The sequence below is a fragment of the Anas acuta genome, chromosome 15, assembly GCF_963932015.1.
Source record: "Anas acuta chromosome 15, bAnaAcu1.1, whole genome shotgun sequence".
Taxonomy (NCBI): Eukaryota; Metazoa; Chordata; class Aves; order Anseriformes; family Anatidae; genus Anas; species Anas acuta.
This window is the reverse complement of record NC_088993.1, coordinates 5,495,483-5,511,393: the sequence shown is the minus strand read 5'-3', so window position 1 is coordinate 5,511,393 and position 15,911 is coordinate 5,495,483. Positions and strand designations below refer to the sequence as shown.

At 55.8% G+C, this 15,911-nt stretch overlaps 1 protein-coding gene and 1 long non-coding RNA gene across 2 annotated transcripts in view; both read right to left on the bottom strand.

The window, feature by feature from the left end:
* Positions 1–7,669, bottom strand: part of LOC137865115 (syntaxin-binding protein 4-like) — a 30,514-nt gene extending 22,845 nt beyond the window's left edge. The window contains exons 1-4 of the mRNA XM_068699910.1: positions 7,599–7,669; positions 3,854–3,949; positions 3,067–3,136; positions 2,603–2,677 (exon numbers count right to left, since the gene is read on the bottom strand). Of these exons, the coding sequence (XP_068556011.1) occupies positions 2,603–2,677; positions 3,067–3,136; positions 3,854–3,949; positions 7,599–7,665 (308 nt within the window). The 5' untranslated portion in view covers positions 7,666–7,669. The remainder of the gene's footprint in view (positions 1–2,602; positions 2,678–3,066; positions 3,137–3,853; positions 3,950–7,598) is intronic.
* Positions 7,670–11,947: 4,278 nt separating this feature from the next.
* Positions 11,948–15,541, bottom strand: LOC137865122 (uncharacterized). Its single transcript, XR_011101757.1, has 2 exons — positions 15,425–15,541; positions 11,948–12,729 (listed from the first exon to the last, which is right to left on the bottom strand). It is a non-coding gene; the product is annotated as an uncharacterized lncRNA (long non-coding RNA).
* Between the last annotated feature and the right edge of the window lie 370 nt (positions 15,542–15,911).

Sequence of the window (15,911 nt, the reverse complement as noted above, 5' to 3'; positions counted from 1 at the left end):
CACAGCTCTGGGGTGAATGGGTCCAGGTTTTCTTTCCAGGAGCAGCTAAAGACCCCAGGACACCAGGCCTGCAGGAGTCAGTGCTCGAACAAAGCAGGCGCTGAAGCTGCTTCCTATCTGTGGTGGCCCATGGATGTCACCTGAAGTGACACAGCAGCATTGCTTGGCAGGCTGGATGAAGGGATTGCCTTGCACCAGGCTGGGCAACAGCTTCAGGAACTGCCTCTTCCTGCATATCGGCTGTGTGCTTGCACACGGGCAACCTTCCTTGACTTCTTTGGGTGCAGGATTATGAATTGGCAATGTTGCAATGATTATACGTGTAGATGTATGATTAATGCAGCAGCCCAGTTTTGACAAGATGACTGTGCGTGCCGTGCACAGATGCGTGATAAAATGCTAAATACGTTGCGAGTGCGAGGAGGTGCAGCGCAGGCAGGCTTTCTCACAGCGACAAACCTGAAAGACCAGGACAATATCTGCGCAGCCCATGGAAACAAGGCACTATTGTAACTTTCAGGCTGAGAATGAATAAACAATAATTACGCGTAAGCAATAAAATTATCCTCATTAGCCAAAGATGAGCACAGATGAAATCGGATCTTCCAAACCCAGCGTGTCCAGCTCTGAATCTGAATTTTCTGCTTTAAGCCCTAGCATTACTGCAGCGCTCTGCAGCATGTCTGATGTGCCAGGCTGAAAGCATGCATCTTATACATGCCAGGACTGAGTTCCATTAACAGCGCAGGTAATTGGGGCCTATAATTAACATCAGGGACAAATAATAGCCTTTATAAGTCAAATTCACCCAAGGGCAACCACAACAAAATGCTACTCAGCTGAGTCATTGGGAAAATTGGCAGGCAGGGTGAATCTTCTTCCAAACCCAGAGCCATCGCCTTTCCTCCCCAGCGTGCCTCGTCCACACGGGGCTCATGCAGAAAACCTGCACGCAAACAGCTGCCAGGAGGCTGGATCGTGCCCAGCACCCTGGGCAGGGGGCTGTCTGCTCACCCACCTGCTGGAAAGATGGCCTGGCGTCATAAAATAAAGACAAACATAAGGGGGAAAAAAAGAAAGAAAAAAAAAAAAGAGAGAGAGAGAGAAAAAAAAAAGTAAAAAAAAAAGTAAAAGAAAAAAAAAAAAGTAAGAAAAAAAAAAAGTAGGAAGCAGAAAAATCCTTCCTCCTTTTTCCACAGCCCTTCATCCTGGAAATATGTATTCATGTATTAAAGGCTGCCAGAAGATTGGGTAAGTAAAATCTCTGCAAATCTTAATAATAATAATAATAATAAACTCATTACTTCTCCACTGTCCCTCCAGGTAACCTTCTGCAGATTTAACAGATAAGCAAATGGAGGCCAAGCAAGTTGCTGAAGGTCTGCTGGTCCCCGGTCAGGTTCTGTGCTGCCTTGCAGGGAGGCTGGGGGCTGCCAACGGATGCACGTGAGCCACAGCCGCAGCCAAAGCCACGCGTGCAGATATTTTAACAACCATCTGTTGCAGTTTAAGATGTTGGGAGGCGAGGTCGAGGTGCCTGAGCAGCTTGGAGCAGGCAGACACGGGTGAAGGCAGGACGCCAGGTGAGCAGCGAGCTGTGCGTCCTTCCTCACACCAGAGCTGGGCGACCTGCTGGCTTCACCCAGAACTTCCTCAGCAGCTGCTGAGGGACTCACAGCTAATATAATAATTTGAGATGCAATTTCCACTTGAAGAGCACAATATGGGTAGGTAAAAAGCATCATTAATACCAAATACTTCTTCCACCAGAATATTACTGCGTTAAAATGAGCCTCATCCCTGTCATTACAGTACGCTCACCAGCCCGCTAAGGCAGTGACGCTCCACAGCTGTTGGTGGATAAGAAATGAAACCATCATCCCCGACCCTAACGGGATGCAGGTACACTGAGCAAGTGACCGCAGGATCTGCAGCCACCCACGGCAGCACCAAGCCTCACGCCACCAGCCCTCCCACCCACCACGGCGCCTGGGCTTCACCCACTCTCTTCCAGTGGTTCTTGGTGCACCTCAACTTTCCAGAGGTGTGCTTCTAGCCAAAGGAGGAGGGGAGATCCAGCACATTGCAGCAAGTCTCCCTGGGGATGGGAGCATGTAATCCCGTACCTTAGCTTCCACGTCCCTGCCCTCTCCTGTGAGAACATCATTGTCCCACAGCTAACTCCAGCCATGACCAAACTGAACACTTTCCTTCTCCTTTCAATGCCTCCAACCACCTCTGAAGAAAGCAAGACCTTACAGGGAGCAACCACCCATCTTCCCTAGGAAGAAGAAATCCATATAAGGCAGCTTGAAGGAGACCTTATCTCCCATCTAGCTGGAAAAGAAAGGGAAGATCCTGCTGTCACTGCACATCTCCATCCAGAGTTTTATATAGGACATGATAAGCCATAGGCAACTCAACACCACCCAGTAGTGCTGAAGGAGCCTTCCCATGCCTGTGCCACCCTAGGCCAAAGACCCTTGGCCACGTCTGTCTCCACTGTGGGCTTTGAGCCCGGTCAGCTCAAACACCGTCCAGTTGTAGAGGTGCCAATGAGTTCCACCACCACCACCACCCTTCCCGGTGTGAGAAGCCTTACCTGGCATCGTCATCACGGGCTATAAGAAGGCGCATGTGGCTGGTGGCCGACGCCGTCCGCAGGATGTCCACGGCCCTGCAGGACAAAGACGCAACGTGTCAACGCCAAGGGGCTTTTTTTTGGGGTGGGGACCATTACTGGGCTGGATGGCTGTGGGGCAGCCCCATGCAGCCTTAGCACACTGTGTGGCGGTGCAAGGCGTAGCGCCCCGTTTAAGAGAAGGTTTCTCACACATGCAGGTGGGTTCACTGCTCTGTTTTCAGAGAGAAACTTCTCATCGATAATTTCATCAATAATTTCCATGTTGGCCCTTGCAAACAGTGCTGGATGCAGAAACCCTTTGTTTGCACCAGGGCACAGACAAAGCAACGCCCCAGTGTCCTCCGTTCAACCTGTGGCCCAAACCACTTCACAGAATTATACAAAACCGAGAGGAATGCGAGATTTCCGTCCGGATACGGTACCTCTCGCTGGTAACCCCAATTAGGGAATCTCCATTGACCTCCAGGATCTGGTCTCCTGGCTGCAGGCGCCCTAGAAAAGAAAACTAATGGATAAAAACTGCAGAAAATACAGCTTGGAGGGACTTGGAGAGGTTGGGCTGTTCCTGCCTTTGCCCAAAGACAGGATGAAATATGCATGGGTTGTTCTGAGGTGCTCATCAGACCTGTTTTTCAAGATGTCCAGAGATGAAGTATCTACCACGGCCCTGAACACGCTCTGCCAACGTCAGAGGCCTCCCGTGCTATGGGAAGTTACGAAAGTAAACACAAAAATACCAGAAAACTTCTGCTTCATTCAGTTTGAGGTCAGGTAGGAAAACCCACGAGTGGTGCCACCTGCTCTGGATTTATTTTTTCTTCATCAGGTGGAAAAATGATGTTGTAACATTTGGAAAAAAAAAAAAAAAAAGGCTTAAGTTCCAGCAGGTGAACTCTGCGGACCCTTGCCTAATGCCTGCTGGTAAGTCGCTTTGGGGCTGCACGCGATCCCGCTGCAGGCAGCAGAGCGCAGCGAGCTCTTTGTGCAGCAGGGATGGAGCTGGGGTTAAAGCCACAAAGCAATCCTCTAAGTGCTGTGGAGCCCAGGGGCAACGCAGCCCTTCGTCATTACGGTGATTATCACAGTAAAAACCAGCCCCGCTGCTGGAAAATCTGGGAGGAAGCACCCAACTGCCCCAAAAAGCAATGTATGGAAGTACCCTGTCTGTCTTCTGGCTTTTCTGCTGATCCCCCTCCACGTTTCACTCACCGTCAGCATAAGCAACACCCCCTGGCAGGATCCTCTTGACATAGACTCCGTATTCCTCTCCGGTGAGCTCCTTGATGCCGCCGATCACCTTAATACCTGGGGGAGGAGAAACGCCCGTGGCACAAAGGCACGAACCAGGCAGATTTGGGATCTAAGGCTTGTTGTAAACCGCTTTTGTGGCAGGTCCTGCGTGCCTCCTGTGCTACACCCGCGGCAGAAACAGGACGAGGCTGCTGACGCAGCACAGAGGCCAGAAACATCTGATAACACCTGCTCCGTGTTACAGTGATGGAGAACAAGCTTTGGGGAACGCACAGGCAGGGAGCGACTGCCTTCCCACAACCCAAAAAATTCATCGTTTGCACTTAAATTGGTCCGTGCTGGGAAAGGAGGCGATTCTGCTGGGGAAGCTTCAGCTGCCATGATGGGACCCATTAGATATTGTCGTGGGAAGGCGATGCTCCACTGCATCCCCTACAGCAGCCACTTCTGAGCTCCATCTGAGCAGCTCAGAGGCAGGGATGTCCCTTGGTGCCCTGCAGCTCCCCAAACCCCACGGGTGCCTTCCCCAGGGGCTGGCACCACACGGCTGCGTCCCTGCTGCCGTGCGTAAGCTGGCTGGGAAAGGCGCAAGAGACTTATTTGCCCGCTGTCATTAAATCCCACTTCGAGGATGCAGGCTGCAGACAGAAGGATTAAAAAGCCTGGCTTTAATTAACAAATCTCTCCCGGGACCCGCCAGTCAGGCATTTTGCTGCTGTGGCAGGGAGGGCAGGCTGAGGACAGTTGGCACCGCACTGGGGACATGCCCCAGGGCTGGCCCTAGCTCAGGACCACTGGGGACAGTGGCACGATCTCCATCCGCTGCTCCCCTTCCAATATAACCTAAGCCCTGCTAAGTGCTAACCTAAGCGCTAAGGACTCTTGCGGTTTTCAGCTATCCTAGGGAAAGGCCTCGTCTCTCAAGTTGCCTCACGTTAAACTCACCGAGGTGGGTGGCAGAGAGCCCCCGGGATGAGGATCGCAGCAGGAGGGCCCGGGAGCCCACGAGCACAGGTACTGCACAAGGCACAGCCCCAGCAGCTCCCCCAGTGCGTGAAGGAGTCGGGAGTGATGGTGTGGGTCAGGCACATCCCTTGAAGGTCTGCACCTCGGGGGGAGCCCAGCAGGGACAGCACCCAACAGCACCGTGACGTCTATCGGTGCCGGGCTCCTGGGCATCAAGTGAATAATGACTCATTTCCCTTTTGTGTCCACACATCAATTGTAATAATGGCTTAATATAGCCGAAGTATCTACAAATCCTCCTTCATCCCCAACAATGTCAGGAGAAAATCCGATCTTGTTATTAAAATCAGTGATTACTCACAGCATCGCTCCCAGCCACACTCAAACTTTGACAGGGGGGGACAAAACCAACGAGCTCCTTCTCTCCCCTGTTGGCAATCCCAGTGGGTGCTGCTGCTTGCACCGGGAGTGCCCCCAGGCGCAGAGGTGGTGTGGGGCAGTGGGACCGTGGGTGACAGCACTGCCCTGTCCCCTGTCCCCTGCTGGTGCCCACGGGGGTACAGGCTCAGGCCATTTGCTGCAGTCTGGAGCAGGTACCTGTCTTCTGTCTGCTTCTTCTTGGGGTTTTGTCTGGGAGTTCCACAGCTCGGGTAGCGTTCCTGGGAGCCTTCCTATTTTATAAACGCCTGTTTCGATTGAATTTATATCTGGGACCCAGTTTAGGTAAATAACGGCTCTTTAATTATCACAGCATCAAAGTCCCAGTATAATGCTTATTAAGTCATACTTAGGGCCAGATAATCTAGCCTATTTTGGATCCCTCTCTTTAATCTTTCCTTTCTGGCAGAGGTCCTGGTGCTGATGCTGACGTCTCCACTCACTTCTCGTTTGCAGAATAAAGGTTTACAGGGAAATTCCAGGTGGGAACGCAATTTGCACCAGCCAAGACGGAGTTTTCTTTGGATTCCTAGCAATAGTATAAGTTTCCCCAAGACCCTTGAGCTTCCCTGCTACATCTAATCCCTCTCCCACTAATGCCAGTGTCACAGTTCTCAACTTCTCAGCCCTATAATCTCACCTGCTCCCGGCTCGCCGGGCGGCTCTGCGCCACGGGTCAGGGGTCTCCCGGCTAATCTGGTTGTTTAGCCCAAATGCCATCATCTCCACGGCTCCTGGGGTTCCGGGCATGCAGGCAGCACAGGCTCTGATCCCAAACTCTCCTCCTCCCGGCTCCAGCACCCTCACACTGAAATTTGCCTGCTGGGGGATGCTGTCCCCGCCAGCACGGTGCCGTGGTCCCAGCGGTCTGCACGCAGCGAGGCTGCCCGCTTTGCGCCTAAGCCAGCAATGTTCAATTACATTTCCCGTAATCCCTCTGTTGATCCCGCAGCCCCAGCCAGCTCTCTCTGTCTGGAGGAAGGGGCAGATTGCAGGTGAATCGCTCTCTGCCTTGTCCTAAGGAGATGAAGGTCAAGATAATGGGATCCTGGCGTTTCCGAGAAACACTCCTTCATCAGCACTTCCCTTTGACGGCTTTTCTTTAATTCCAAGCTCCGTTCTGGGAGCCGCCAGGTAACCCCTTTGAACTGCTGCCCAGGTCCACTTGTGGGTTTCCACACCAAGCCACGGAGCAGCAGAGCCAGGGCCAAACGCTGACCTGCCTCACCGGCCCCGAGCAGGCTGATTCTGCCCTGCCAAGCACCCGCAGCTGGGTGGAAGATGCTGGCACCAGGCACAGGTGCACGCAGAGGAGCCTTGTTTCCAGAATGTGTTTGTGCCTTCCTGCATCATTGTGCCTTCCTGCAGCATGGTTCAAGACCCCGCAGAGGTCTGAGAGACCCTGCAGAGCCCCTCAGGCAGCAGCAGCTGGAGAGGAGCTGTGCGGGGACCCAGCGAAGCAGCTTTTGGGGGGCTGTGACCAGTCCTTAATGAGCCAATCTAACCCCACAGCTAAAATCCCATCAACTCAGCCACAACTGCTTCCTGAGATTAAAATATTCAGAGAGCAAAGGAGCTTCCCCAGGTTCCCATGGGCCTTATGAGTGGGTGATCAGAAGAGAGCCAGCGAACTGCAGCGTAGAGCCCCGTTAGCCAAGAGCTGGGAGCAGCCGCTAATTAACGAGTGGTGCCAGGAAACCTGAACTTGTTTCTCTGGGGAGGAGGAATTCCTGGGACGGGCCCCCAGGTGGTCACCCAGATGGTTATGACCCTCCTCTCTGTGCTTTGATGTCTGGTGCCCTATGAAGGTTGGCTGACTCGCTCTGTGCTCGTGCTCTTACTCTGGGCCAGGGTTTCCGATGGGATCCCACCTGCCCTCATAGAGCCCAGGCCCCAGGAAGGCTCCAGCACCTGGCAGGGGCTTCCTGGGGCCAGGACACCAGCACGGGCTTGGGAAGTGCACGGGATTTGTTTTGTTAAGCTGGAAAAGTCAGCAAGATCTGCAGAAAGCTGTGAAAAGCCTTCCCCTCCACCCTGCTCAGCCCCAGCTCCAGGTTCCCGTGCAGCCCTCAGCACTGCAGCTGCTCATCACCAGCAGGAATTAATTGGGATTTTGACCTGATTTGAACCCCCCAGCTGTGAAAGGCTCTATCAGAAGCTCAGCACAGGCAGACACAAGAACTGGTATTCCCATGAGAAATCGGACTTCAGAGGGAGGACGGATCAGGACACGGACCCTGGGGATGTGCGGGATGCTGGAATTTCCCCCAGTGTGGGCATCGGGGGGCTCAGGACTCACCCAGGCCGTTGGCACAGTCGTAGAAGTCAAAGCAATGCATGGTTCGATCCATCCCGTACGGTCCCATGAGTGTCCTGGGGGAGAGAGGAGAGGCATCTTCCTGAATTGGTGATGACAAAGAGCCGTCCACCTGCGTGCCAGCGCTGCCTCTGGCCCCGCAGGGCTACCTGGAGGCTCGGGCTGAGAGTCAGGGCCGCGTGTTAAGCCCACCCTGGCAAAAAGCATCCCCCCTGCCACCCCCCCAGGGTTTATACTGATAACCGAGAGAATATGTGCGGGGCTGGACATCATCCTCCCCACCCAGCAAAGCTGATGGACCTGCCTGCGATTCATTACCCCAGATTAACAGGGCCCGACAGCTGTCCAGCTGGGTGGAAGTGAGATCAGGGCTAGGACCGATGTCCCGGGAATAAACCCGTTTCACAGACGCACACAGCCCGTAATGAAAAAAAAACAGACCACATGCACTCCCAGTGCTCTGTGCCACATGCGGGGTGGCCCATGGGGAGGCAGGGACTCATTTTTCCATCCCACCAGGAGATCTGGGGATCTACAGCCTGGCCCCAAATCTCTGCCCCTCCAGGTTAAGGGTGGGAGCTTCTCCCAAAGTGGGCAGGAGAGCAACCCAAACCTTCTCTTCACCCACGCCAAGTCACATCCCAGCTGCTGTTTTAGCCAGTCTCCTTCCACTCCCTTCTATCGGTTTTTAAATCTGGTTTAATGGAACCCAGCTTCGGGGAAGCCCCACTCCAGGCATCGCTCCTCCTCCACGGGGTCTCCCCAGGAGGACCAGAAAACCTTGGCACAACAAGCCCAGAGACAGGCAGGGGTCTCCCAAAACACTTCTCATTCTAGAATTTAATTTGCAAGAGGAAAAAGAGTTTCTGAACCAAGATTGGGTCCCAGATCTTCACTGGGTGCAGCTGAGGAGGGACGATGAAGCAGGGCAAGATGCGTTCCTCCGAGCACAGCAAAAAGGGACAGAACCTCACAGAGTGCTCTTACCAGCCATACAAACACCACTCACAACATCCACCCATGGGCAGTAACGCCCACCTCTGCAGCTCGGGCTGGAAGCTTTTTATCCACGTTACAAACCACCCCCCTCGATATTCCCACATTTCACCTGTTCAGGACACAAGGCAGCCATACGGCCCCACTGCTCTGCCAGAAAATGGTGTTTGGGGTTTCCAGGGAGCCAGCCCAGCCTGGCCCCAGCCACCCCCTGGGATTTTCAGCATGGATCTCAAGGAAAACTCTGCCACGAGCAAAGAGAAATGGCTCAAACCGGGCTGAAAGGCAGGGCGAGGGTAGAGGTGGTGGTGAAGCGGGTGCCTACCGGTGCCACCAAACCTTGTCCTCTGTCCCACGAGCCCCAACCCCTTGCTGGGGGAAGCCTGGGACCCCCCCACGTCCCCACCCCGGCCCTCTACGTGCCGTCACCTGCTGATGATGATGGCTCCCTTGTAGAGCACGGAGACAGCAGGCATCTTGCTGGCGGCGGCAGCCCAGCCCGGCCGCCCCGATTTGGCAGGAATCCGTCAAAACGACGCGAAACGGGGAGGGCGGGGGTCACGTGGTCGCCCCGTATGCATGTTAATTCCACCCAACATTAACACAGATCAGCTAAAAACATCTCCAACTTTAGATTAAAGCTTATGCAAGCCAAGCAGAGCCAACGCTGCCCATCGCGAGCGCCTTCCTGAGCACAGGGGCAGCGAGCCGCCCCAGCCCCCCGCAGGGCTCCCCACACACAACTAAAACAATGGGATCGTTGTCTGGGTACCTCCTATTGTTCATCTTCTGGGAACATCCCCTCCAGGGATGAAAGGCAGCGATCAGCGCAGGACACGCATCCTTGGCATCCCTAAAGACTTAAAATCCCCGGCGAAGCTTTGGAAGCAATAACAGACTGTAGCACTCAGGGGTTTAGTTGTGTTTTTTTTTTTTTTTCTTTGCATCTTTTCCAGCCCACAGCATTTCCTGCTTAACGCGAGGCGAGTTGAGCTGTTCCGCTGGCCATCAGGAGGTCAGAAGCAGGACCTGCCCTTAAACAGCCTCTTCTGCCCCGTTTCCCCTTGTGCCCCCAGCCACAGCGGGGTGACCCCTGATGTGGGACATGGGATCGTGTCCTCCTGGGCCACGAGCACCGGGTTGGGTGGGACAGCAAACATCCCACACCCTGGGACAGCCCAACTCCATTAATGGGGTCGAACCCACGCTGCCCCACAGCATCTCTGCACGCTCCAGGCCACCCTCGTTAATTGGACCAGACCTCGTTAACTGAACATCGGTGCACACCAGTCCAGCCCAGCCATGGACCCGATACAGATGTGTTTGCTTAGGGCTGCAGACTCTGCCAGATGTTTGTTTGGACCCGGTGCTTTGGATGTTGCTTATCCCCCACACGAAGATGAATCTGATGGGCAGGAGCCCTCCCTGGGGCCGCGTGCTGCCTTGCCCAGGGTCAGCGAACTTGCAGAACAATAACCGTGAAAGGCTCTCCTGTGTTTTAATTGCTGTTTTACTTTTGTTTTTTAAATTACTTCCATCCTGGGGAGTTTATATGAAACATTAAAAATTCAGAGCAGACCTTCGGCTGCCAAAGCACTCCAGAAATCTCATTTCTTTATCCAAGCTTTGCTCTTGCAGCTGAAGGATGCCTACTGGCCACCAAACACAGACACCTCTGGCATTTGCTCACGGGCACCCCTCCGGTGCTGCTTCCCCGTCTGCCCTAGGGCCAGGGACTGGGAGCCCCACTGGGCTGCCCAGTGATGACCCCACATCACCCCTCAGACCTGGCCCAGGGTACAGAGTGCCCAAGGGTGGGCTCCATGGGGGTCTCCTCACACCCTGCTGCTCAGAAGGGCACCAGCCCACCCATCCCACCAAGGTCCCCGTGCCTGTCTCTGACCCCAAAGCACTCGGCCTAGGACAGCCGGGTTTTGTGGCAGGGCAGACGTGAATTCAGCTCCTTGCAGCACTGCCGCCCTGCATCCAGGCCTGTTCCCTGTCCATGGGGAGCTGTCCCACACCTTAGGAGGTCTTTGGAGACTTCTCTAATGAATTAATTCACAGAATTAACCCCTTGGCTCACAGTCTGAACTGTCCCAAATCAATGCTGACGAGGCAAAGGGGTGGCACAGGGGGCAGTGCCTGCAGCGCTGAGCAGGCCCCTGTGTGTGCACGTGTTTGGGGCTGGGATGCTCAGCAGCTTCACGACCAAATCCTTCAGCAGCCATCACCAGACTGCCCAGTGCCACCAGCAGCACCCAAAGCCACCCCGCCTCCTTCCCGAAGCATTGCACCAGCTGGGCTGGGCACTGCAATGAGCTGCAGCCCGACCAGGGCTCAGTTTTATCTCCAAGCCCTCAGGCCCTCGCTTCCTCCAAAACAGGCTGGTGCTGGGAAAATCAGCAGGCTCTGGTGCTGCTCCTGCTGGTTAACATCCATCCTATCTAGAGGAGAAGTCAGCCCTAAATGACAACAGAATAGCTTCAGAAGTTTTTTTAGTTTAAAGCTTTTGCTCCCATTCAGGAAAGATTTATAAGCCACATGCAGCATGCCCCAGGGTCCCGATCCTGCCCCGTATCACTGGTGCTGAAGGCAAACACCCCGCTGGCAAAGGGGACGCGCCACACGCTCAAGCTCTTCCCTGAGCTCAGACCCAGCTGGGCATCCCAGAACAGCCCAGGCTTCTGATCCCAGGAAGAACTCACATTTCTCAATAAGCAGGTGAATGGAAGGAGCACGAATTCAGTACAAACCAGCATCGCAGGGCCAGACAGCCTATAAACGTGTGCTTAATGTCCGCATTTTAGTCTCCTGCTAGAAAAAGTGAGTTTTGGTGGCATTGATTATTGCTATATAAAAGCTTTTTGCTAATAACAATAATAATAATATCCAAAGTTGAGTGAAGATACATCCGTCAGCTCTAATTAACGCTTGCGTGTAAAAGCAGGAGTGGCTGAAGCAGAGTGGAAGCAACAATAAGGCTTCCAGAGCAGAGCCACAAGACAAAAAACACCGAGGGCAAAACCCAGCACAAGTCAGGCATGTTCCTGAGGCATTTTTCTAACAGGTGACAATGGGGAGGGCTGGGGAGGAGCACAGGACACAGCCTCAGCTGCGAGAGCCCTGTCCCAGGCGGTGCCAGCACCTCCTGCGGGGACAAGGACACGAAGGACGGGCTGGCTGCGCCCTGCACCTTCCCCACCGCCTCCAGCTCTCACACCTTCTCCAAGGCATCTGGGGAGAAAAAAAAAAAAAAAAGAGGGGAGGAGGATCGCTGCACCAAGCACAATGATCAGCAGAAGCAGCTTGTCCTCATCATGCGAGCCTCTCTGTGCCCCTCCTGCCCAGACTACAAGAGAACAGAGCCTACAGGGACCCAGCGCCTCTGGACTTCCAGGTTTTGATGCCACCAGCTCCTCAACTTTCAGGGCAGACCTTTTAGGGCCCTTAATGAAGGCCTCCAGGCTCTGCGGGAAGGATGCCCACTCTCTTCTGCTTCTCTCCATCCTCATTTTTCTTGACAGCACATTTTAAGTTTTAAAGTCCTTGGATTTTTTCCTAAATCCCAGTGATGAAACCCGCCCTGCCCCTGGCCCAGCAGCATGCTGCCAGAGGGAGCAGGATGTGGGCAGTGGGACCCCAAACCTGGGCTGCAGCCACCCCATCCTATGGCCAGGTCAGCCCGGGGACAGGACAAGGAGAGGGCACGGAGGTGCCAGACCTGGGGACAGGTCACCGAGCCAGCAGGGAGCCTCGCTGCAGGGCTTAGCAGAGGGACGGGATCCGAGCAGGTTTGTGTGGGTGGGAATTAAAGAGGTGGGAATTAAAGAGAGGCCAAAAGCCGTCCTTCAGCAGCAGCGAAGTCCGAGGGCTTCAGGAGGCAGCAGTAAGAAGGTCGGACATGGGAGAGGGCAGCCCGTGGTGGGATCCGCATCCCAGCGAGTCCAGGAGCCACCGTGGGAGCGAGGGATGCTCGGGCAGCTCCCCAGAGAGGTGCTATCAGGCTCTTGCTTAATGGAGATCCAACATTTGTTTCATGACAAAACAACATTAGCGTGGGCTGAAGAGGAGCTTGCATCTGATTAGACAACAACCACCTTGCTTACAGAATCGGCTACAAAGTGGTGATAACAAATCAAACAAAAAGAGATAATCAGCTGCTGTAAAGTTGAGAAGCAATCGCACGCTGCCCACCGTCACAGCATCGCCCACGCCATTGCCATAAATATTGCCCCTGGAGCTGTTTTGAGCAAACTCAAAGAAATCAGGGATGTTCACAGGCAAGCCTGAACAGAAACACGCTGCCGAAGTTACTGGTGGAGAAGCGCCCAACCTCCCCAGCTGCAAGCAGCCCCCGGTGCTGGGTGCCCCCCCGGTGCTGGGTGCCCCCCCGCCACCCAAGGCAGGAGCCTCCCCGCTGGGTGCCCGGCTCGGCCCCAAGCAGTCCAAGATCCAGCCAGCAGCTAAAAATCCCAGTGCTCTGAACCAGCAGACTGGGAGGAAGCTGGGGGTGCTTTGGGAGCTGCAGCGTTCCACGCAGACATGCTTGTGACCAAAAGGGTGAAGAATTTCCCCAATGGCAGGGCTCACACGGGTCCATGCAGTGTCCCAGCCGGGGCTGTGGTGCCCCCATGGCGCACCGGGAGGGCAGTGACTGGTCCCAGTGCCCCAGGGACCTGCAGCCCCCTGTGAGGCACCACACAGCCCCCAGCCACCCAGCAGCACTGGGGGATGCTGGAGGGCTGCTGCCAGCTCGGCGTGGTGACACAGCTCCCCAGGCCCAGGTTTCACACCACCCTCCCCATCCCATTGCCCTGCTGACCCCAGGGCTCCTCCATCCCCTGCCCCAGGGCACAGGGCAGGGAGGTGGTCCCGGGGGGCCTGCCCAGCCCCGTGGTGCTGGGTCACCTGAACTCCCCTGAACTTCACCCCACTCGTCTGCACCCTTCTTGGCCAGCGGGTTTCTTCTCAGCACGGGGAACTCATCTTGGTGAGCTCTCCCTGATATTCCCCTCTATGGGCAGGGGCTTCCAGAAGGAGCTGGCCCCACCTGAAGACAAGCAGCGAGGCAGCGCAGGTGGGGCATTTTGGGGGGATGCTCCTCTCCTCAGCATGTGCCCACAGGTCCCCTGCCAGGCACCACCAGGACAGACCCTGCGCTTGGCTCCAGCTGACGAGGAGAACATCCCCGGGGCTCCCACCCAGGGGTTGTTTGCAGGCTTGAAGAGGCCAGAAGGCCTTGATCACGGGCCGAGCTCCCCCCATGGCCATACAGCTCGCCCCGTGCTGCTTCAAAGCGCTTCGGTGGAGGGAAGGGCAGAAAGGTCTCTCTAATTACCACGTCCTGCAGCAATTAGGGAGAGGCCGTTCCAGGCAGCAGCCAGGTCCTGCCTGGTCTGGTGAAGCTTCCTGGGGAAGGTGTTTGTGTCGGGGCCTCCCAGCACCTGCCCCAGCCCCCAGGCACCAGCCGGCCAGTGGGATGTGTGCCACGAGGCTGCAAGGAGCTCACCCCGCTGTCCCTGCAGCAGGCGTGGCGGGGGCACCCTGCCTGCCTTCCTCTGCCTCACCACCATGGGACAAGGACGTGCTGCTGCCCTGGATGGGAGCACGGGGATTTGTGCTGCAAAGCACAGCCTGGGCTTGAGGAACATCTCACCACCCCAAACCCACATGCTCACGGGATGCCCTGCTGCATCTCAACACTCTGAATTTCATCAGAGGAGGAGAAAAAACCCCAAGGTTTGCCCAAGCTTCAGCTGGAAGGCAAAGCAGAGGCCAGCGGGAACCCTTCAGCCACTCCACTGCAGGCAAACGGGACCTGCAAAGGGTTAACGGGATTATGAGCCTCCCTGCCTTGCTAAATCCCCTCGGTCATAGGATTGGGCTGGTTGTAAACTTATTAGCAGGGGAAGGATGCTGGTGGCCGAGCGGAGCGGGTGGTGGAGCACTGCCACCCTCCCGGCCCCGGTGCGGAGGAGAGGGAATGAATTGGGGAAGGACGGCTGGAAACCAGCCCGAGGGAACCCCAACGCACCCCCAAGGAAGGAGAGAGAAATAAAGAGGGGAGAGGAGCAGCTGGCTGCTGAGAGATGGGAACGCAAAGCCTTTGGGGAGAGATTCCCTGTGCGGGTCATGCCACCGAGCCTGGACTGCAGCAGATGCTGGAGGAGATGCGGCCCTGGCAGCTCCCTGCTGCCAACAGCAGCTTGCAGAGGGCTTGGCTCCATCCTCAAGCATCCCCGTGGTCAAACACAGAGCCACAAAACACCTTCAGCTCGCTTACAGACCCTTGCATCCCCTGGAGGAACAAAGAGAGGTGGGAGATGCCGGCAGCATCGGCACCAGGTCAGGGAGCTGAGAGAGGAGCTGCCGGGGCCGCCACTGCGCCGGCTGACGTCCCCCCACCACACCATGTGTATCAAATCCCTATTCCAAACTCCGCAAAATTAATCTTTTAATCAGCCGCCATATTTATCGGTGGGCTGGGGAGGTGTTATCTCCCCGCCATCTGCTCGCTGCAGAGCCCGACAGCCCAGCCCCGGCCCCACGCACAGCTCCTCATGGCCGGGGGCACGAATCTGGGGGAGGTTAGGACCCAGACCCCAATGAACGAGCAGATTTCTCATGGAGAAGACAGCTTTTGATTGAAGAAATATAATAATAATTTTGATCTTGATGGGCAGCCCCACAGAGCCGGGGGTGCTGTGGGACGGGGGAGCTGTGCTGCCCCAAGCTCCCCACCCCACTGCAACCCCACTGCCTCTGAACACAGGGGTGGCACCAAGCCGGCAGCGCTCCCCCAGACTCACCCCGCAAGGTCAAGCCCGTCCCGTGTTACCACCTTCCATCCAGCAACGGATTCTGCCTTTTCTACACCCAAAAGCAGCAGGGAAGCAGCAGGTCCCGCACAGTGCCCCAGGGAGCCTCATGGGGGACAAGGAGCCATCACCCCAAGGCGCTGCCCTCACCAGCCCACCCACATCCCCCATGGGGTGCTGCCACCCCACACACCCCCCACACCCCTCATCCCTCACCTCAATAACCTCCTTCAGCCGGAGACAGCTCATGCCCCAGAAACATCCACAGTCCCAGCTGCCTGCGGGCTCTCCATCCCCACAGGGGACGCCTGGGCTCAGCCAGCCCGAGAAGCCTCCACGGGAGCTCGGGGTGGCCCCAAGAGCCCAGCGAGTCCCTGCTGGTGTGGATCCGGCCCACTGACCCCCCAGTTAATCGGCTAAAGCCGCTCGCTCTGAACCCTGGCCCTGGCTGCGGCGGCGCTCCCGCCGGCTCCCGCCT